The 24276-nt window shown below is 39.7% G+C and overlaps 1 protein-coding gene across 1 annotated transcript in view; it reads right to left on the bottom strand.

The window, feature by feature from the left end:
• Positions 1 to 1424: 1424 nt before the first annotated feature.
• The window catches only part of MICOS10 (mitochondrial contact site and cristae organizing system subunit 10), a 28686-nt gene continuing 5834 nt past the window's right edge, over positions 1425 to 24276 (bottom strand). The window contains exons 2-4 of the mRNA XM_006188276.3: positions 5068 to 5115; positions 3968 to 4077; positions 1425 to 1682 (exon numbers count right to left, since the gene is read on the bottom strand). Of these exons, the coding sequence (XP_006188338.1) occupies positions 1668 to 1682; positions 3968 to 4077; positions 5068 to 5115 (173 nt within the window). The 3' untranslated portion in view covers positions 1425 to 1667. The remainder of the gene's footprint in view (positions 1683 to 3967; positions 4078 to 5067; positions 5116 to 24276) is intronic.

The following is a 24276-nucleotide window of genomic DNA, read 5'->3' as shown; positions in this document are numbered from 1 at the left end:
TTTTAATTACATGAGTGTCTTGATTGTGGAATGAAGAGGGCAGAGTGAAAACCAGCCTAGTGGCTGGCAAAGCATGGCCATGACTTATAGTCCTGGGCTCAGGCCCATCTTTGGGCTTTAACTGATCCAAAGAGACAAAAAAAAGCCAAGAGAGCAGAGGCACCTGGACAGTCAGTAGAGCTACTGCAGCCTGTTCTGGTCCAGAGTTTAGCACACCTTTTCTGGAAAGGGGAGTGGAATGGAGAATGACGCAGGGAAAATGAGGTGTTTCTACCCTGAATCTACCCATTGGAACACTTGCAAGAACTGTCTGTTCAGTGTTCCAGAATCAGGGTCGGGTGCCCAGCCCCTCCCTCTGCACCGCTCCCGCGCCCCTGCGTGCGCCGCCCCTGTGTGCGTGCACTGACCTGCTTGCAGTTAGTTCCCCAACAGTAAAACGCACGTCATGATTCTGAACCTTCACAAAAGCTGCCTTCCTTCTCTTCCTCGTCTGTCTGGAATGTTCAATCAACTTCAAGTCTCAGTCCACGTTACTTACCCCTCTGCCAGGCCACCCTAAGGAGACTAAGCTGCTCCTTCTTGTTTTCACTGCACTTTGTCTACACCCCTCCTGCATGTCTGTCTTTCCATCAGACACTAAGCTCCTTGAAGGGGCCTGATGCTGTAAACAGTTACAGGATAAAGGGACAATGGAGTCAAGTTCTGCCCATCTTAATTTTATTATAAAGAGAGAGAAGTAAGTTACGAAAGGCTGAACTCCGGGGTTCTGCACATTTTAAGAAATTGCCACAATATTATTTTTTGTCTAGCCTCCCTGGTTCAAGCAAAACCAAAGGAATAAACATAGAGGGGCATGAGCAGTGCCCCTCCGGTCCTCAGACTTCAGCTGCTACATGAAGGTGGAATCAACCCCAAATAGGGCCTTCTGGCCAGTCGTGTAACCATGAGCTCTTCCCAGTCCCTGGGACAAAGCCCCCTGTGCCAAAGCCTGGACGGTGTCAAGCTCCATGAAGAGGGAAACTGCGACCCTAATGGAGTAAGCCACCAACAGAGCAAGGTTCCATACCTGCCAAGACAGCCAGCGACCTGACCTCAGCGCGGCAGGCAGAGCTGAGACCTGCCCTACCGGGCCCAACAGTGAGAATAACATGCAGATTTTAAAGAGTTGCTAGAGCAAAGCAAGGATCCTCGAGACATTTGTCATCCTCACCAGACAATGCCGCAGCACTCTCCAAGCTCCGATTTATGAGGTGGAGGTAGTTCTGAAAACTACACATTAAGGGGTGAGTGGGGAGGGATGCACAAGGGCTGTGGTTCCAGGAAGGCTCTCAAGAGAGGCTGGGACCAGGCAGTTACAGCTGCTGGCAATTCAAGTTTAATTTTCCTCATGCTCAGAGACCAAAGACAAAGAAACGCAGGCGATGCACTGGGCAGCCTATTTTTGTTTAATTTATTTCTTTTAAGACCACCTCCTTGCAATTTCCAGAGAGAATATACAAAACAAGAAACAAACTTGGTTTCAAATACATAAACAGTGTGCTGGAGTTTAAAGCATTACTGATAACATTGTTACAGAAGAATGTCAGCTTACTCCAGGGCACTTCAGTATTCCTGAGGAATAAACATGATTTCTCTTTCCCTCCCACGAGGATGTTCTCAGGTGGAAGTCACGGCTCCTGCTCCTGTAGAGTAAGACACTCAGGTTAGAACTGTGTGGACAGCACTTGGACAACCCTCTCTAACTTGCTGCTGCAGGTCAGAGCCAAGCAACCGACAGGCCCCAAACCTTACCACCCTGTTTGCTTTAAATCTGTCTCAGGAGAGGACGGTATCCATCCCACCCAGGTTCTTAAAAGTGGCTTCCCAATCTTTGCGGGGGGGAAAATGGAAAATGAGCAGAACAGGGCTAAACAGTCAGTGCCTAGATAACTGTATTCTTAAAACGCATCAAAAGGATGGATCCCAGGTGAGCAGAAAGAGCAAGGCCTGGACTCAGCCTCCCGATGACGGGAACTTTGGCAAGTTGCTTAACCTCAGTAAAATTCGGTTTTCTCATCTGCTGAATGAAAGTAATAAAACCTCTCTACAAATCTACTGGGAGAGAGGTCTAGAGAAAGAATATAAAGATAAAGCACCTAGGATGGTCCACAGGGCATAGCAGGCACTCAGCAAGCAATTACCATAATATGACTACATCGAAAAAGCCCCGAGTTGGGATTTTGTTCCCCTTTTCAGAGAATGGAGGATGACAACACCGAGGCACAGACTCAAGTTCAGATAAAGTTACAAGGCCATTTTGGAGCAGTACACACAAGGCTGTAAAAAATGTAACAATATTTTCCACAGTAACTCCCAGCCATTAAATATATACGCACAGAATCACCCCTGAGCCATTATCCATGACAACTCAGTTTGGAACAATGAAAACATTTTAAACAATTAAAAGACCTGAAGCTCCTCTCCCAGTTCCTTTCTGTTCTCCAAATTCAGCTGTGGCGCCAAGAGAGCGAAGGCTGAGGAGCAGTGGAAACTGCCTGTCGTCAGCTCCAGTGCCGCGCAGCTGCGCCTCTGCCCGCGCCGTCCCTCTGATGAGCTCACCCCGGCTTTGGCGCAGGGGTGGTTCATTACCGTGCAGGAGCGGGGCAAGTGCCTGCAGGGAGGCCTGCCAGGCTCTCCCGCTGGTCAACTCCCCTGCCCCAGTCCTCTCCCCAGGCATGCACAGGCTGGTCAGCAGGCAGCTGACAGTCTAGATCCAGTCTAGATCTAAGGTAGAGGCTATCAGGCTGGGGGGGGATATTGTCATTTAAGATTTGGTGACCCTTGTGGCTACAGCTTTTGACCAGAATTGGGACGCTCATTTGTACCCATTTTCTGCTCTACTTGTTATTATGGTAGAACAACGGACGAGTCAATCACCCTTTCTCAACTGGCCTCCACTATAATAACCACCATTTCTATTCATATAGCACCTCACAGCTTAAAAACATTTGCACATTTAATCCTCACAACAACCCCGGAGGTAGAAATTACTACCCTTTTTTATAGATAGAATCTCAGAAGTGAAAACCTCAAGATCAGATAGAAAGCAAGTGATGAACCAGGACTCACATCTGGGTGTCCTGGCTCCGGTGCTCTTTCCACAGGCCCCCTGCCGCTGCCCAGATAACAGTGATTCCAGCTCAAGGGTAACTTAGAAAGTGGATGATTCTGCACTTCCAGGTAATGTGAAGTCCTTCATGAAGGCTGTGTTGCTGTGAAGGTTATGCCTTAGTAATAAAGAGCCTGAGGCCACTAGCATGTCTAGTAAGATACATTCTTTACTTCATTCATTTATTTTACATTTATTTGAGTGCCTACTTTGTTCCAGGCCTTAGGGATACAAAAATAAATACCACCTCTGTCCAAAGGCTGCTACACACAAAACCTTCAGGAAATGAGCTACCTCCTTCCTCTTGAGGCATGTATTACAGTTTTTCATCTAGTCTGCATTGTTAAAAATCCATCTGTAGACAAGGAGTTCAGAAGAAACATGTGGGACTTAGTCAAGGACAGGCCCTCTTCAGCAGAAAGCAGGATAATGGTTGAATCTCAGTCTTTAGGTTGAGCTCGAGTGTGCGTGAGATGTTTACAGGGCACTCTGAGACCTCAGACAAAAGTGCTACCTACAGATATTCAGATATTTAACACAAAGCTACTTTATCACAATGACAAACTCCAAGACAGGCTCGTCAATTCCCACGAGCTAACACGAGTGTGTATCCGAACGCACACAGGCATTTCGAAGTGCAGGGCACCAAAGCAGCGTCGACATCACTAAAGGTTGAAAGACCACTTAGGGTCTCAGTAGTGCCACAATGACACAACAGTTTATTTATTTATGAATTATGTGTACTCGAAAGAATTCTTCAGGGACTCAGGAGAAAACATTTTCTTCTGAAAGAAAAAGAAATATCAATTCTGTACATACTTTGACATATTTTCCATGTAGAAGATACGGAGCCTGGAAATCATGCTGACAGTTGGAGTAGGCCATTCCCAATCCCATTCCAGAACCAAAGGCTAACGGCCACGTTTTTCCTAGTGAGCAGAAAAAGGAAAGTCCCAACAGGGAGCATTAAGGGAAAATAAAGCTTTCTGTCAGCTTCAGTACATTCAACGTGCATCATACTGATGGCTCTAGCACGCCATTCATTTCTGTCAGCGTTTCATCAACGGCCAGGAAAAGGGAGAGAGGCATCTATTAGGTTCTGAGGCCACTAGGTTTGCTGGACTAATAAGCGGTACAATGATGAAAACAGCAGACACAGTTGAACCTTTTAATTTACCTATATCAGTTTAATCATTTGCTCATTTTAACTGATTTCTTAACCTTATCAGAAATAATGCCACCTTCGGTAAGGTGTTTGAATTTTTAAAATATGAATTTCATCAATATTTACATATTTTGATTCTAGTAAGTCCTGAGGTTTACTTAAGCCAATACCATAAAAATGATTATTTCATACCAGCACTATGTGTTAATTATGATTCTCTAGTCATGTGTTCCCCACCAGTTTTTCATGGAAAGAGGTCAAAGTGACCCCTCTGGCTTCTATTTAACATCCAAACTGCAGAAGTTCTTCCACAAAATGAAAGGGACAGTGCCTGCCCTTTGCTTAGGAGAATTTTTGGCCAGAAAGCATGTGTATTTCTGCTCTACTTCTTTTTATTACTAGCAGGACTCTCATTTTCAAGTTCCTTTAGAAAAAATTATAATTAATTAGAAATATTTGAGCATGTAGGTCTGGCCAAATGACTCACTAGCAGAAAGTACAGGCTTTTAAAATGATATCATATTTAAGATATCAGGCACCCGGACTCAATGCCCAGGGGGCATTCTGGAGATGTCCAACCCATTCTGACCTCTTTTGAGTCCACATTTTTTGTCTACTCCTTTCACAGTGGCCTACCTAAACCCATAAATGGATGGATTGGCAGCCAGGTAGCCATGCCCTCCAGAAGTGTCCCTGCTATGTGTGTGTATACACTAGGACATTATGTTGAAAAGGAAGTAAGAGTCACACTTACTTTTAAAGAAGGTAAGTGAGAAGACAAGTCCTAATCCAAAACCAGTACCTACAAAGAAGGAGGAAAAACATGTTAAATATCTTAATAACTTGACAAAAATTAAATAAACATCTATAGAACAGATTTTTTTTTCATAATTTAGTACAGAGATATGATTTTCTCATTTCTAACCTTCCTTCTTGTCGTCAGAGGATTTACAGATGTCTTTGGCCTCCCTGCCCCGATAGGGGATAAGAACTTTATTCCCCATTCTGTCTAGACAAGTCTTGGGGGCTGGGGAACACACCCAGAGACAGTTCTTGAGTAGACACTCTCTGCACTGCTTGTGATCCGCCCCCGGCACTGGGGCTCTCCTACCCATCCTCCGTAGGGGTGCCACAGCCAGGACATCAGGGCAACAGCTCCCCTTGTCACTTCAGCACTTTGAATGATGGCTACTTTTAGAGGAAGATGGAAAGGAGTGATCTAGAACAATTCCCAAAGGTTGTCATAAGTAAGTCAGAGTGCCCAGACAGAGGGGAAGCACTTCCTCAAATGTGGAGATTAAATCCCTCCCCTCATTTCATTCACAGGGCATTTTAAAACACTCTCTTTCAAAATAAAAGAATGAATGCGAGCCTGTTTTAATGATTTGGTAGAAAAAAATTTTAAATACCTAATTTTAAATCAAACTTCACAAGAATCTAAGCTTGGGGTTAAAATAAAAAGGCTAAGTCCTCATTTTGAACAGTATTTCTCAAAACCTTGGTCATTCTTTTGCTATGGTCACAATTTTTGCTAATCTACACATCATCTGCACAATTATTTACTTATTTTCTTTAAAAAAAAAGTATGTATTTAATTATATAAATTCAACCTCAACCTAAATAATAACATTGGTAAAATCACAAATTTGAGTGCTAACTATTGTTCATAAAGTGTGTTAAAGTGAATGTAAAGCCATTAAAATAAAAATATTTACCTGTGGGGCCAATTTAGGAAAAAAACTATGTCACACATTGTGGAGATGTATGTCCCAAACTTCAAGATAAACTTATTTTTCCATTATCAAAAAAGTAAGTTATACATGCCAAGAAAGAGAGCCTAAATCTGATTTTTCTTTTCTACTAGACTTGACAGATAATTGTTTTCAGACTTTTCAGAGTATTCTGATGCTCTTCACTAAGTGTCTGTTCCATTGTCCAACAGAGCCCCCGACCAATCTCTTTACAACTAAGTACCACATAAAAGTCCCAATTCTCACTTGCCTTAATGGTTTTCAAATATGTGCTCTTGAAATTCCAAAAGCTTCTTCTCTGCCTAACCATGAATTTAGTTCTCCAAACACAGAGAACTTCGTCTTGAGCAAGCAAGCTAATCCACACCTTTTTGGATTCACCTATGCAACAAACAGCTGATGCTGGCCTGAAGAAAAGTATTTTTGCTATCACCCAGAATGATTTCTGATAATCCTCTCTTACACTTTATATGTGGCCATGATGTGTGTTCTTTCCTATGACTGTATCTTACACAAATATGAATTTTAATTAAAAATCATTATTTTGTCCTGTCCAATAGACCCTGCATTAGGTACTGGGTGCCCAATTTTAAAATGTAATTACTCATGTCATCCCAATTTCCATGCAATTTAATAAAATGATGGAACACTAGTCAGTTTACAGACGGCATTAGTTAACCTATTCAAGGCTGACATGAGAAGGAAAACGAAAGAACATCAGTATTTCCCACGAGTACCCAACATTCTCTCCCTACTCCACCAAAAAAATTATCTGTTAAACCAAACAACACCCTGATATGGTATTCCCCATTTTCTAACTGCAGAAAATAACTTGTTCAAGGGTATCTGTTTATTTAGTGGGAAAGCAGTGAACTGGGCCCAAGTCTGCCAAAATCCAAAGCTACTCTACCCACTATGTCCTGACATTGGATTCCATGATAATCTCACCCCTAAACAATCACCACCTCCCCCAGGGGAAATTGGGAGTGTCAAGATTTCTACTGCCAGTGAAGTAAGATACAGCCAAAAACCAAACTGTGCAGCAGCCCAGAACACTAGGCAACCAGGGTAGTAACAAGTCCACACAAGGCCACAAGGACTTGTTCAGATCCATTCCTGGACTAATCCTACAGCACACGTCACAGACACAAGTCTACCTGGTAGGCGGGACTCGAGAACTGCAGAGAAATGGCACCTATCGCGATTGGTACCCCTTGGCAAGAATCTCCCGTCACTTGGTTTATAAAATGGTACAAGGTTCAATTTCAAAGCAACTTGCCTCACCCCCGTGCAGCTGGAAGATGAGTAAGACAGTAAATTGGTACTAGAAAATGAGGTAAAGAATTTGGACTGGCTTACAGATTTCAAACCAGGCAATGGGAAGGGGAGGTAGGCCAGTAAAAACATAATGGCTTACAATCAGAGCTTTTGGTCTTCTCCATCTGGAAGGCAATTTTTTGGCAAACAAATCAAAAGCCTAAAAGGAAAATATTTCAGCATTTTTCTTGTTCCTCTGACTCCATGCCTGTCTCTCCTATTTTCCCCCAAGGAAAAAAAAGCTCTCTGAAACTCAACTTTTCCTAATAGCAGACCAAGAATGATGCTAAGCCCACTGCTACCAGTATCACTCAGCCACAGAGATGAGAAATGCTTCAACATTAATCAGTGTAGAGTAGACACTCTTTAATCTCTAGACTTCATTTCAGTTCAGGTATATGCCCAACCACCCAGTTTTACTCCTAGTAAAGGCATTTATCTGCAAGTATAAATGTGAGATTAAAATCACAGTTCAGACTAGCCCAAAGACGGAGTGTGCTCTATGGTCATAGTTAAACTGGGCTGCTACATTCTCAATTCTTACAAGTGATTTTTTCCCCTCCGTTTCTATATTTTTAAGACACAAAATAACAAGTCTGTTCTCCTCAGAAAAAATAATATGGAAAATGACTTTTAAATGCCAATGTTTTACTTCAAGTTAACTATCTCAGTTATTGAAGAGATAAACAATGGTAGAACTGCTGATGAGTTTTACAGGTTCAAGTTCTTACATGCTCAGTTTTCTTTTAAAAGGCAACATGTTGCTTCAAAGAAAGTCCCACCTGATCAGGGGACACCAACTCTGCAGCTGTTTCCACTAAAGACTGGCACCTCTAGGCCAGGTTTAAACTTCATAACAATAAAACTTGAAAGGTTTGTCTTACAATAAAAACAAACTAACATGGAAAAGAAAAGAGTTCTCTGCCTTTGGCCACTTTTTTTGTTGTTGTTGTTGAATGACAAGTTTTCTTAGAGGAAAAAAGCCAAAGGAAAAAGTACAAAGCATTTTTCACCTTCCCTGGAAGCAAATATTTAACCATGAATAAAATTTATATAACTCTGCCTCCCCCTTTAAGCCTGTTCTTTTGGCCCATGCTGTCTGGAATGACAAATAACCCTAAAGTAAAGAAATTCCTGACTACAGGTACACATCTTCCTCATGACAAAGTCCAGTTATGGGGGGAGGAAGGGGGAGCAAGGAAAAAAAAAAACCACAACAGAGAAGCCTTATGGAATCGACATTAGGCAAGGAGCCCATGCTCTGAAACCATTTCTTTTAGAGAGGAAAAAGAATTGGCACAAATTCTTTCAAAAAGAAATTACTCTAATCAATTTAACGCTGCACTTTAATGCATGCTTAGTGCCCAAAAGCACACCATAAAACTGGCTAGTAGATAAAACACATTTTTAGAAAGAAGTAATTCCTTAACAGTTCATCTGATACCATTTTAGTAACAAAAACAACAGTGAACTCACTCCACTACATAACTACATAAAAAATATCGCCTTATCATATGCCCAAATGGATTTTATAACAAATTTAAAAGAATAACAACCAACAGCAGTATACCAGTATACACCTTTATCTATATACATAATCTGATTGCAGTCCTGGGGTAGAAATGTACTTTGGATGTTAGTCCCTAAACAGAACAAGTTGGAGCAACACATGTTCCTATGGAATCAACTTTGTAGAAGTTGCAATTCCCAAGAGACTTTCAACTAAGGAGGAACAACTCATTGTTGGGAGAGGCATTAAAGAAATCCTCATTAAGTCACTTAGAAAACATTTCTATGAAAGATCGATCATAGGGGAAAAAAGATCACAGACCCATTTTACTTATCAGTAATTGATTATGTAATTGAGATCTCATTTCAGCTTATAGTTACCATTTTAAACAAAGCTCTTAAATACATTAACTCCAATGTATAGTTATCAATGCTACATTTTGATCTGCATCTAAAAATTAATTAAAATTGCAAAGCAACTCCATTTTAATTTGCTTATAATAACATATCAAGGTGTATGAATAAAAACTTAAGTACCATATTCAACTGACAGTTAATGAATATGAGAAAATACAGGAATTATAAGTTTTTAAGATCCTAAAAGCCGTGTGCCAAACAACTTTATTCTTAAATGTCTAAAAGAAAAGATATAGCTTCCAAAACATTAGAGATTTACTCTCCAGCCCAGTGGAATGGCAAGAGCATGGACGGACGTGTTAAGCGAGGGAGCCCAGCTGAGGCCAGCGCTCGACCCCATGCCAGCCAGCTCTCTGACCTCAGTCAGTTCTCTGGCCCACCTCAACATGCTCATCAGTAGAGTGAAAACAATCTTCTAGGGTTGCTGTATTAGGAAAATGTAAGGTATCTAGCAGTGTCTGACACAGACTTCAATAAATGGTAGTAAGTTCTGCTACATCTCTAACAAAACTCAAAAGAAGTCAGAAGTGTAATGTAATAGCTAATCCTCTATTAACATACATCTCCCTAGCTTGCTTAGGATCACAATGTGGGTAAACCACGGCTGAAAATCAGAATCTTTTTTCTCTACTTTTTGCATAGTTGACTATATTTCACTGGCATTAGGAATTGTTTATAGGAATACATCAGGTTTTGATATATATTTTTTTAAATAGTGGATTCTTTCAGTCTCATTGCTGAAACTAGAACATTCTGCTTTAAAACATAATAAAGATTTTCCTAGAACTGCCTTGTGTTTAATAAAGCTACATTTATGCTTTGAACATGGATTAGTATCAGACTGACCGATTTATAATGGGCATGCTTTCCTGTTCAATCATGCTTCTATCAACACTATTACAATCATCAAATACATTTGTTATGACAGAACAAACAAGAATGTGCTTTTATAGATAAGTACCCTTGGGACTTAGTTTAGTGAGAATTACATTTCCAAGAAACATTCCTGATTTATGAAAGATGCTCAGGGCCCAAATTATGAGGGCAAAAAATAGTTTAAAGTCAGCTCCAAACTGTGTTACTTAATCCTCCGAGGCAAAGACGGAATTGTCCCAGGTGTCCATGCGTAAATGCCAAGTCATGCAAATTAACCAAGAAAGTGTGCCAGACCAACGACCCAGAGATGGTAAATTTGGTCTGTGTTAATCAGCTTCTCAAAAGTCAACATTGCTGCAGGGGATGCAGGAAATAGACTAAGAAGGTGGCTATTTTACAAGACCTTAGCCTTCCTGCACCTATCAGACTAGACAGGCTGAAACATCTGTAGGAATTTCTTGGGTGGACATCAATTACCTGGATTCTGATCAGAACAAGTAAACCAGTCAGCAGGAAAGAGCAAAGATAGGGAAAGTAAATGTGGAAGTCATTACTGGTATGCTCTGCTTCAAGAAAAGCCAAACTCATAAAAAGGGTCCTTTTAAATGAGTACATACAGCACATGATCCAGCTTTCAGAATTTTGACAGCCATACAACTTCCCAAGAATGCACAAAAGAAACACCGCTAGACACATTTTACTAAAATACAGTTAATGTAGGAAAATGAGAAGCTCTGAAGACTATTATTAAAAAGACACTGAAAATGCAGAATTACTAAGTTTCAATAAACACAATAAAAGATGCAATGCATTACATTTATTTGGAGGGAGGTACTTTGGCAGTACTAACATTTATGGTGGCAGGTACTGCATTAACACTTCTATGTATTATTTCATTTGATCCACAGAACCACCTTACCAGGTGTACTATGATCCTGTCTTACAGAAAAAGAAACAAGGTAAAGGGATTAAGTGACTCACCCAAGTACACACAACTAAAAAGTGGAATTCAAACCCAGACTGTCTGACTCCAAAGTCATGGCTCTTTCCCCTCTGCAGAGAAAAACCTCAGGCAGAGGTCAGGAGAGCAGCAGAGAGACTAGTCTATTGTTACATATGACAACAGAGCATTCTTCTGGATTCTCTGGATTGTAGTACTACGCACTACGCACGGGTAATTTATGACTATGTTACTGTCTAGTCCCCAAGTTAACAACAGAAAGCACAGATGTTTGACTTACCAAGAGTGGTAACAAAACCCTGAAATTATTTAAAATCAACAAGAAACAGTCAACAAAGCAAGCTGAGAAATACTTTCCTCTGTGCACTGACTGGAGATAAAATAAATCCAAACTGCTCAAAAGGGTGTTCTCCAGCAAGTCCCTTCTCTCCCAATACCTGCAGTACCTCTAGACCCTCCTCATCAGTATCAGTAACTGGACTCTCATCCTTGTGAAAGTAAATATAAGAATCAGGGATTCATTATATCCTATGTATGCATCATTACAGCTATGGTGCTGTTGCCTATTCCTGACACAAATGAAAAATCAATGGACAAACAAGAACCAATAATTTATTTTCCTTACACATTTACTTGATTTATACTTACTGGCATGTATTAAGTAGAAGGCATTAGGGATAAATGTCTTCATTCTTGGAGCACATCATTCAAGTGTATAGTGTTTATTCTTCAAGAAGTGAGAAGCATTACACAGTGGTTATACTTCAGTTGTAAGGTTATTTGGACTTGCGGTTAAGACAGGTTAAATATGATTGAGAATAGTGGCTAGGTTACTTACTAGCTGTGTGTGTCAGTCCCTGGACAAATTATGTACCTTTTCAAGGTGCCAGGTTCTTCATATGGAAATAGGAATACTAATAGCGCCTGTCCTTGACTTGGGAGTAACACCAATGAAACAGCATTTTGTAAAAAACTTGGAAGAACAGTGCATTGCACACAGTAATTTTAATTGTCTTCTTCTCCCACAAAAAGTATTTCAAGAACAAATGTTTACTGAGTGCTGAAGGGCATGAGTACTGGGTTCAACTAGGGTCAGAAATAAATAAGACACAATCTCTTCCCCAGTGAGCTTGGGATCAAGAAGGAATAACAAGGCAGGTATCCAGAAAACTGAACAAAAGCAGATCCTCGGTGGCAGGAGAGGGACAGTGTTTTGCTGGTTGAGAGGAAGGTGGGAACTCATTTAGCCGAGGTTTCTTTCTGTTTTTGTTTAATCTTTAAGAAAGAGGTAGCATTTGAGTTGTCTTAATGGGTAGACTTAACAGCTAGAGTTTGGGGGGGATAGGAACACACTCCGCCCAGCAGCCACAGACAAGCAAGGTTTGTGCAAGGAAACTGGGAGGGGCAGTGGCGGGGAGCAATCTAGCTGAAGCACGAGGCCTGTCCTGGAGAGCAGGAGATAAGGCTACAAAGGGACAGGGGCTGTTTGGAAGGTACCAGGAGCTGGGCCAAGGAGTCTGCTCAGCACTTAACTCAGTAGGCAGGAGGCTTCCCTGAAGAGTTTTTTAAAAGGCATAACACAACTGAAGCTGTGCTTTGGGAAGATTCATCTGACCAAAGTGTGTAGGATTACTTGGAAAGGAAGAGACATTTTGCTGGCAGAATTTACAGGTCTTAACAACTGATTAAGTGTGTGTATGTGTATCTAGGGTTTTAGGGGGTGCAGTGGGGAAAGCTGTCAAAGAAAATGCTGAGAACTTCTACCTGGATAATTATAAAAACATTGGTGCTATTTTAAAGTCATCAAATAACCTTTTAATATCAAATTCCCTTAGTAAGTCTAAAATATAACTTGATTTATAAAAATGCAGTATTTACAATGTTTTCAGGAACACCACACAATATTAAATAAAGTGAAAAGCATTCACTAACCACTTATGTTTCAGGATTAAATTATTTCATTTAATCGTCACAATAAACTTCTCTTATTAGCCCCATTTTATAGATCAAGAAACTGAGACACAGGTTAAATAACTTGCCTCAGGTCACACATCTGGGACTTGAACCCAAGCAGTCTGACTCCAGGGGCCTGGTCCTTGGTCGCCATGTTACACTGCCACCAGAGTAGCCTCCTCAGATGTACAAAGCTATTATAATCCTTCTGATTTACCAAAGGAAACTAAATACCTAAATTCATCCTAGCCAACAGTATGTGTGGGCATTTCCTTAATTATACAAACTGAGTACGCAGTGTGTGCCAGGCACTATGCTAGGCTCCAGGAACTTTCTGTACTCTATATAAGTTCACTATCTAGTGTTGGAGCCAACTGATAATTAGAAACTCAAAGCACAAGGTACAATGACAGAAGCAGGATGTGCTAGAGGCAGGGTACCCAAAACATTCTAGAGGGTTAGGGAAGGGAGGGGGAGAGAAGGTGACAAGAGAAATGGACAAGGAGCTCCTTCTTGCTAAATTATCAAGTGCGAGGTAGGAAATAAAACAAGACACTCTTTTATGCCAAACTAAGAATCTTGGCCTCTATTATAAGCAATAGGAAAGCAATGACAAGAATTAAGCAGGGAAGCAATATATCAGACGTGTACTTTACCACAGCCCACTCAAAACAATAGGGACAGATTTGAAGAAGGCTCCACCAGTTAAGAGAAAGCCGTTGCAGTAGCTCAGGTGGGAGACTGGACTTCAGACTCTCTCTTTGCCATCTGACTGAAGAATGTGACCTTACTGGTCTCTCCTCAACACCATGCCCCCCCCGCCCCGTATTCCACGTGGAGCAGAAATGAAAGAGAAGGTACTAAAGGTAAGCAGTACAGATTAAAGCATGACTTTGATGGGTTTAGAAACTCCTGAGGAGTGGGAGCAACCACACGTAAAGACGATTCTTAGAGGAGGGATCTTTAGGTAAAGATATACTCCTGGACAGAGATAAACAGAGATGGAAAAGGGGATCAAATACTTTCAAAATATACCAATGGTTTTGCATTTAAGGTATTGTTGGTGCAAATGGTGAATATCTCAGATCACTATGCACAATGACTCGCCTGAATTTCAGGGCCTTCCGTGAGCAAGCAACTTCTCTGCTGTCCAAATCTGGCTCTCATAAGGTGCCTGAGACCATGCGGCTGGGAAACAGAGCCCAGCTGACTTTCTATTATAGCAGTATTCCACAGTCTTCCTTAAAGACATCAGTGTTCTAGAAAGCCCTGCAAATAAACCTCTCCAAACCCCTGGATTTGCATACATCAAGAAATCAAGAATTCAGTTTTCATACACTGAGTGAAGAAAAAGACTTCCAAATACAAGTTATGAGCTGAAATAAAATGAATTTTAAGTTGCAGCTGGCACAAGGGAAAAAAAAAGCTGTGATTTTTCAATGGTCACAGCCCATTTTTTTCTGGGAAAACATAATATTAGTGGCATTTATTTTAATGTCAAGACAACATATGATTAGAACAGTAATATGGTGTATTTTTGCTTCTAATCAGAGTGGGATATTATGAGCTTACATATAGGCTTATGTGCTGAAATGGTTAAAAAAAATTCTTACAACTAATGGACTTCAATTTAGTCATCTGAAATGATGCCAAGAAACTAGCAGCTTTCTTAGGACTACCTTCCTAGTAAAAAGTGAATTATGTTGCTTAAATCATTTGCTTCAGTTAATCATTGAAAATCTATCAAACAGGAATTTTAAGTAGTTTTTATGTTCAGGTTCCGACAAAAACAATCAGAAACATTTGTTCTAACTCATAAACATATATCAAAGTAGGTCTACAAATCCGTCAACAATTATGTCAGTGTTACAATAATTATAAATTATCCCAAGCACTCTAGCGCAGGTTTAGGTTGGATAAAGAAAATTGAAGTAAAAGCACTGGATTTCAATTCCTCCCATACTACACTGTTAACTATTAATCAGATAGCTTTAAAATTCTACCTGAAGATACACAATTGAAGCAATGTAGAGGGTCTCTATAATTTTAAAAAAGCACCTGGGCCCCACTGCAGTCTGTCCTCTCTCCCAGGCATGCACTCGCACTATTTTTCTAATCAGCTCATCATCCATTAATACTGACCCATATTCTCATATCCCGTATTCTTCTCAAATTTTTTCCTAATGTGTACCCCTTATCCTTTATTTCTTATTCCTGTCATGCTGTCTAAAAAAGCATTTCAAATTCACTTTCTCCACTTCTTACTTTTAAAAATGACACCTTAAATTATTAACAGTTATCTTGATTCTAATGGACTTTCACTTTATAAACAATACAGTTCTTTTTTGGTCTCTCTTTTTTTTTAACAAGCATGCCAAATGGTCAAAAAAAAAAAAAAAGATCTAAAAATTATGAGCTATACTTTCCTTAAAGTCATTCTAATTATTCTGTTAGTTCCTTTTGTTTTCTTCATTTCCCATCTTGTTTGTTGCTGAAAGAGTAAGTGCATACAGATGTATGAAAATATACAACTGTGTTGTGTGAGTGTTATCTCAAAGGGCTGTGGCTGGGGAGTCATACAGTAAGATGTTTGGACAAGTTACATTTGTCACGGGCAGGGTTTCTTAACCTCAACTGTTGACATTTTGGGCTGGACAATTCTTAGCTGTGGATGCTGTTTGTGCATCGTAGGATGTTTAGCAGCATCCCTGTCTCCTACCCACTAGATGTCAGTGGCAACCCCCCCACCCCGCCGTACAGCAACCATATGTGTCTCTTCAGACATTGCCAAATGTCCCCAGGGGGTGAAGATGAATCACCCGCCTTTAAGAATCATCAGTCTAGGGGCTTACAATTTATAAAATGCTTTCACGTCCACTAGATTCTTATCTTATCCAGGGCCTCATCAAAACAATGCAGGGATTAGCAGCCCAAATTTACAGGAGAGGAAACTGAGGCTCAGAAAGGCCAACACTGTCCCAGACTCACCGGGCTCAAGGCCCACTCTTCTCTCAATGCCCCACACACTGCTTCTCCAGCTAAAGGAGCTTAATACCTCAGGCCTCAGTTTCCTCACCCTTATAGAGAGAGGCTGAACCAAATCAGTGATTTTCACAACTCCATTCCTTTCTTTCAAAGCAGAAAGCCTTTCTTCCAGAGAAATCTGTGAAAACCCAGTACTTTCCAAAGATAAAACTAAGCTGCTACTGGAAAGGTCCAAGGAGCATTCAGGCCCCCTACCTCCTGAACCCCATAATAGTCCCAGAGGGGACCCACAAACTCTAAGGCACTATGGAGCATATTTTGAAAATTGGTGAGAAATGAACTCCCCTGTTTGTTGTAACATATAAGTTACATGATTCTAAACAGCCATCTCCCAGTTAGAAAGGTCTCTAGCTGAAATAGGAAGGAACCACATTCAGCAGAAATATCTTAAACCAAGCTCCAAACTAAGTAACTGGTCAGTGGTAGGGGAATGGAAAGGGTATATGTGGGTGCCAAGTGTCTGGGACCCCAATGGCTGGGTAAATCCAGGAGGAAAGGAATTATAAGCTGGGATCAGAGAGCAGTAAAGCAGCAGTCTTGTGGACAAGACTGTCCAATATTCAGAACAGAAAGAAACAGGTTCCAAACAAATCACCCTACATGAAAACAGATCCTGGGAAACACATCTCAAACTCGTCTGGCATCATTTTTTTAATCTGTTAAATGAGAGGGTTGAAATTAGTGTTAACAGCCTTTGTTTTTCCCCTAAGCAATCAGATCATTTTTCCAAATGTGAAGTCTTACACAGAAAATAGATAAATAAAACAGATCAAAGTGGAGCTGCTCTACTGGGGCCGAGGGAGGGGGCTGGAGGCCTGACTGGAAATCCACTTGCTCAGCCTCCCCTCACTTTCTGCTCTGAACCTACTCCCACCTGGTGGCAACCTCTAGGGTACTTTGGAATACATACAAAAACCACTGGAGCCAATGAATCCCTGGGGTTCCTTCCAGCTCTAATAATCTATCGTTCTCAAAGTCTGCGAATTCATGGAGGTTACTGAACTGGGGCTATCCAATGAAAGAAACAATGGGACCTGATACCCACCAAGAGCAAATCCCATTAACCTGTCAATCAATTAGAAACTTCATTAATAGATATCAATGTAATTTCAAAGTTAGTGAAAAGCTTACAAAGATTTTCACTTTAAATTACTAACCTGTTAAATGACAAAACTAGACTTAATATATTTATTAAAGATTATTCATAATCCTCAACTGTAGGAACCAAATGAACTCAGTAAATACTTTTTTTAACAGAAACTGTTCTGATCTGTTTATTTGCTTACACTGCAAAAACAGCAAAGTTAATGATCCTTCCCACCAAGTATCATTAGCATTCCCAAGAAGTAATTCTGATTAAGTTTACTGTTTGTCATTCTACTTATATAAGTGGAATCATTTATCATACATGATGTTCTAAAATTTGCTTTTCTCACTTTATGATTATCAAGGACACGTTTCTGTGACAGTATGTCTATTTTAAATTTTTTATGAAATATAACATACAGAAATCTGCATAATTAAGCGATGAATTTTCAGACTAAATATACCCATCTTACCAGCAACCAGAGCAAGAAACAAAAGATAACTAACATCTCCAGAAGCCTGCCTTGTGCTTCCTTAGTCAAAACTATCCAAAAATAACCATATTCTGATTTCTCATAAAAAAGTAGTTTTGCCTATTTTTAAACTTATACAAATGTACAGTACGTACTTTGGCCCAACTGTTGTGAACAACGGTAGCTCATTCATTATCATTGCTATATAGTAGTCAATTAAATTAATTTACCACAATTTACTTACCCATCCTGTTAACAGGCATTTGGGTAGTTTCCATGCAGCGTTATTATGAATAGCACTCTATGAACATTCTAGTATAGGTAATCTGGTGACCATACACAGGCATGTCTGTTGTGTATATACCTAGGCATGAAATTGCTCTGTCATAAGGTGTACATAGTTAGCTTTTGAAGATTCCTCCAGTTTCCCATTCCAACGTGGTTACACAGATTCATACTCTCACAAGCCGAGTCTGAGTGTTTTGGTTGCTTATATCCTCACCAACACTGGGTATATTTCATCTTTTTGGTTTTAAACAACTTTTTGAGATACAATTTATGTAGAATAAACTGCACCTATTTAAAGTGCACAATTCAATGAGTTTGGAAGATGTATATGCCTGTGAAACCAACACCACAATCAAGAAACAGAATACTGCTATCAGCTCCAAGTTTCCCTGTGCCTCTCTCAGCAGTCCACCCTTCTCTCCACCCTTTGCCCCAGGCAACCACTTAGATAAGTCTGGAGATGCTGGCTATCTACTTTGTCATTACAGATTGGTTTGTATTTTCTAGAATTTTATATATAAATGGAATCATATATAGTCTTTTGTGCCTAATTTCTTTCACTCAACATAATGATTTTGAAATGTATACATGTTGTTGTATGTATCAACAGTTTGTTCCTTTTTATTACTGAACAGTCTATTATATGGATAAGTCCACACTTGTTTATCCATTCACCTTTTGATGGACATCTGGGTTCTTTCCAGTTTGGGGACATAATGAATAAAGCTGCTATAAACACTCATATACAAAAGACTTTCTGTGAACATATGTTTTCATTTCTCTTGGGTAAACAAATACCTGGAGGAGAATGAGTAGACGGTATGTTTAACTTTGTAAGAAACTACCAAATTGTTTTACAAAATGGTTGCACCATTACACATTCCCATCAACAATGTATAAGAATTCTAGTTGCTCCAAATTCTAGTCAACCCTTAGCGTCATCTGTCTTTTAAATTATTTTAATAGGTGTCTATCTGCATTTCCCCAATACCTATTTATGTTGAACACTTTTTCATGTGCTTATTTGCCATTACTTAACTGCTTTTGTGAAGAATCTTTTCAAACATTTTACTAATTTTCTTAAATGAATTGCTTGTCTTCTTAAGATTAAATTGAAGAATTCTTTATTTATTCTGGAAACAAGTCCTTCATCAGATATATGTATCACAAATATTCTCTCCCAATCTGTGGCTTGCCTTTTTATTCTCTTAATGGTGTCTTTCAAAGAGCAAGTTTTAAATTTTGATCAAATCTAGTACAGCAATTTTTTTCTTTGTGATTTTGCCTTTCGTGACCTAAGAAGTCTTTTTGAACTCAAAGTCACAAAGATTTTTTTCTATGTTTTCTTTTAGAGATTTTATAGTTTTAGCTTTTACATGTAGGTCTGTGATCCTTTTGAGTTCATTTTTATGCATGATAGTGAAGTTCATTTTTTTCTCTATATTTTCCTGTTATTCTAGCACAATTTGCTGAAAATATTTTCCTTTCTCCATTAAAATGCCTTGGCATCTTTGTCAAAAATGAACTGACCAGGGAGAGGGAAATAGCTCAGTAGCAGACTATATGCTTAGCATGCACGAGGTCCTGGGTTCAATCCCCAGTACCTCTATTTAAAAGAAAAAAAGAATTAAAAATGATTTGATCATATATTTATGGGTTTATTTCTAGACACTAGCCCATTCCACTGTTCTGTACGTGTATCCGTACTCCGATACCACACTGTCTTGTTTACTGTAGCTTTACAGTAAGCCTTGAAATCAGGGAATGTTAGTCTTTCAACAGTGTTTTTCTTTTTTAAAAAAATTGCTTTGGCAATTCTGGATTGTTTACATTTTCATGTAGATTTTAAAATGAACTTCTCAATTTCTATAAGTATCTTTGAGCATTATTTTTCTTGCTGGAAAAGCAAATAATATAAAATTCCTCACTGAATTGCTAGGAGAGTAAAAAGGGGATAATATATTAGTGTGCCAAACACGGTGGCACATAACAGGCATTCAATTAATGTTAGCTTCCTCTCTGTTTCTCTCTCTTGGCCTTTAAATATAAACAGGATCCAATCTAGCAATGCCCTAACATTTCACTAGTGGGTCAATGGCCGTGGTAAAAACATTACCACACCAAACAACTTTTATAAGTCAATATTTGTATTTTTACTTGGATTCAATACTGAGATGCACTTGCCAGACAAAGCAATTCAGCATATTTACTAATAAACTGTTTCAGGCCACATTTTAGGAAAGCATAAAACCACAGCCAGAACAAAAATTCAAATGTTTTCAAGTTCCATATAGTGCTTAATTACATTATTCTACAATACTAACAAAAAATTCTCCTCTAGCAAGATCACAATGTTCCATTATTCACACTGCTGCTGCAAATGGAAAAAGCATTTTTGCTCCCAAACATTGTTTAGAAATACATATAACAAAATATGGCTACTAATTCAACAATTAACATGTACTAATTTGAAACCTAGTCCTATAAACAACCAAAAGCCTTTGAAGTATTTTAGTTTAGCCTAATTGACATCAATCCATGAAATGGAGAGGCTACCAAAAGGCAATTTTTGGTAAGCCAACAATACTTTGTGGTAGCCCACATTTATCAGATGAACTGATACTTAAAGAAAAACAATAATTTGCTTTCTTTTTCCATAACTATTCAATGGCCTCTCTCAGTACAGTATTTTTTTTAACACTAAAATGGTCTTAAACAAACAATTTAACTACACTTAATTGATTATCGGATGAATACACAAAACCTGCTGGTTAATTCCAAGGCAGGTCAGCTGCTAAATCATTTACTGTCCTACTTTCTTAGCAAGGAAGGAACAAGGCCCAATCCTTTCTTTTCATGAAGATGAATGCATGGCAAAGTAAGAAGACTTTCACCTCTGCTGACTGAGCTGTATATAACTAGTGACAAATCTCAAGACATAACAGAAATTAATAAACTACAAAATGCTACTTGGGCTCCCCTCCTGCCTCTCCTAATTGTCAACCGCAACTCCATTCTCCATTTACGTAGGCTTGATGTCACCCCTGATGACTCCTGCTCATAAGCCTGCATTTTAAGTTCTGTAAATATCACCGCTGTACTGTCACCATTACCTCCGCCTCCAATGCACTCCTTCTGCTCCCATCTTAGTTCTGGTTTCCTCTAATCTGATCATTTCACCTTTGGCATGACTTTGCCATAATATACTAACCCGTATCCTGCCCTCATTTTGGCCCTTTCCTATTCATTCTCCTCATGCTACTTCAGCGACCTTTCTGAAATGAGACACTGAACTATGTCACTCTTCTGCTTAACATTCAGTGTTTTTTCTCAATGCTACACAAAGAGCTGCCATACAATCCAGCCATTCCACTCTCAGGTAAATACTCAAGAGAAATGAAAACATGTGTCCACATAAAAAACTTGTGTACTTGGTCATAGCAGCATTATTCATAACAGCCAAAAAGTGTAAACAACCTAAATGTCCATCAACTAATAAACTGATAAACAAAATGTGGTATATCCATACCACAGAATATTATTTGCTAACCTAAATACCCCAAAGCCATCTATAGATTCAGTGCAATCCCTATCAAAATCCTGACATTTTCTGCAGAAATAGAAAATCCATCCTAAAATTCATGTGGAATCTCAAGAGACGCCGAAAAGCCAAAATAATCTTGAAAAAGAACAAACCAGGAGACACATTTCCTGATTTCAAAACTTACTATAAAACTACAGTAATCAAAACAGTGTAGTACTGGCACAAAGATAGACATTTAGACTAATGTAATAGAGAGCCCAGAAATAAACCCTTACATGTACAAACAGATGATTTTTGACAAGGGTGCCAAGACCATTCAGTGGGGAAAGGACAGTCTTTTCAACAAATGGTCCTGGGAAAACTGGATATCCACATGCAAAAAATGAAACTGGTCTGACACCATGTACAAAAATTAACTCAATATGGAGCAAAAACCTGTAAGACTATAAAACAGAGAAAACATAGGGCAAAAGCAACACAACACTGGGTTTGGCAATGATTTCTTGGATATGAAATAACAGAAAACATATATATTGGTCTCTGCCTCTAGTTCCTGGCATAGAGCCCATAAACCCCCTAGAATTTCCTGAGAGATAGGCGTGCCTTTTGCTCTAATGAGGCAACTCTTGTGGGCTCCTGGATAGCTTCAGGATGGGGGCTGATCACCAGAAAGACCAAGCCACGCTTGGAATTTTCAGCCCCATCCTTTATCCCTCAAGAAGGGGGAGAGGGGTAAGCTGAGTTAATGCTTAATCATGCCTTCATGATGAAGCTTCCATAAAAACCCCAAAAGTACAGGGTTCTGAGAGTTTCCAGGTTGATGAACACATCTTCATGCCAGGAGGGTGATGTACCCCAACTCCACAGAAATAGAAGCTCCTGTGCCTGGGATCCTTCAGGACCTCACCTAATGTCTCTCTTCATATGGCTGTTCATTCATATTCTTTAGTATCCCTGGGAATAAACTGGTCATCTAGTAATAAACCATTTTCCACAGTTCTGTGAACCATGCTAACAAATTACTGAACCCTGGGAGGGAATCACGCGAACCTCTGATTCATGGCTAGTCAGTCAGAAGTACAGGTGACATCTGGACTTGTGATTGGCGTCCAAAGTGAGAGTCTCATGGGACTAAGACCCTAACCCATAGGGTCTGTGCTACTTCCAGTCAATGTCAGAATTAAACTGAGTTACAGAACACCCAGCTGGTGTCAGAGAATAGCTCAGTGTGGAAAACCCACATATCCGATATCAGAAATACTGTGAGTGTGAGACTAGAAGAAAAACAGGGAGGTTTTTGCTGTTCAGACATCAAAGGCACAGTCAACAAAAGAAAAAATTGACAAACTGGACATTATGAAAAATTTTAAATTTTGTGCATCAAAAGATAACAGCAGAGTAAAAAGCATTCCACATATACGAGAAAATATTTGCAAACCATATCTGAAAAGGGATTAATAACCAGAATATACAGAGAAATCCTAAATGCAAGAACAAAAACAATTCAAAGATAGACAAAGGACCTAAACTAACAAGGAGGAGAAAAAAACAAGTGTTGGGGAAGACGTGAAGAAACCAGGACTCTAGCATAGTGTTGGTAGGAATGTAAAATGGTACAGCTGCTGTGGAAAACAATATGGCAGATCCTCAAAAAATTCAAAATAGAATTACCATATGATACAGTAATTCCACTTCTGGGTATACAGCCAAAAGAACTCAAAACATGGTCTCCAGGAAATAGCTGTAGAACCACGTTCATAGCAGCATTATTCACAACAGTAAAATGCAGAAGCAACCCAACTGTCCAGCAACAGGTGAATGAATAAGCAATGTATGTACATATGTATAAATACACACACACGGTGGAATATTGTTCAGCCTTAAAAAGGAAGGAGATTCTGACATAAGCTACAACAAGAATGAACCTTGAGGACATTATGCAAAGTGAAATAAGCCAATCTCAAAAAGACAAATACTGTACAAATCTACTTATATGAGGTGCTTAAGAGTAGTCAAAAATCACAGAGACAGAAAGCAGAGTGGTGATTGCCAGGGGCTGGGAGGATAGGGGCAGGAATGGGGAGTTATTATTAAATGGGTACAGAGTTTCAATTTTACAAGATGAAGAGTCATGGAGATAGATGATGGTAATGACTGCACAATATAAACAGATGTATGATCAGGCCACCCAAGATGGCTGTTCTCTTGCTCTCTGTACATCCCCTGCTGGACCAGCGCCTGCTTCACCTTCACCCTACTCACACGACTGACCTTCCTACATACTTGCCCTCTAAGCAGCTAGTGACTGTTCTAACTTTCAGATCAGAACATCTCCACCATGAAAGCTTATCAAAGGGGGCGGTGAGGAGTGTACCCCTTTGCTAGTTTCCCTGGTAACTGATGAGCCAACCTGACGTAAATTCCCTCTATAACTAGCAACACCCTACCCCCGACCCCACTGCTGTGCAAAGACTGCCAACCCTCACATCGCTGGGGTGTCCCTCCAGGACCTCACTTCAGACATGCAAGATCCCCCTGTTCATTAAACCACTGACATGTCTTGCTGGCTCCAGGCTCCTTCTTCAGTCTCGAGGATGGGTAAGTTCAGGGCTTGCAGGCCTGCGTGGTGCAGCCCAACAACATACTTAACACCACTTGACAGTACACTTAAGAATGGCTAAGATGGTAAATTGTGTTATATGTATTTTATCTTAATAAAAAAAATTGGGGGGAAAATGGGGGA

Source organism: Camelus ferus, chromosome 13, assembly GCF_009834535.1.
Source record: "Camelus ferus isolate YT-003-E chromosome 13, BCGSAC_Cfer_1.0, whole genome shotgun sequence".
Classification (NCBI taxonomy): Eukaryota; Metazoa; Chordata; class Mammalia; order Artiodactyla; family Camelidae; genus Camelus; species Camelus ferus.
Note: the sequence above shows the minus strand (reverse complement) of the source record. Positions and strands in the feature narration are given on the sequence as shown.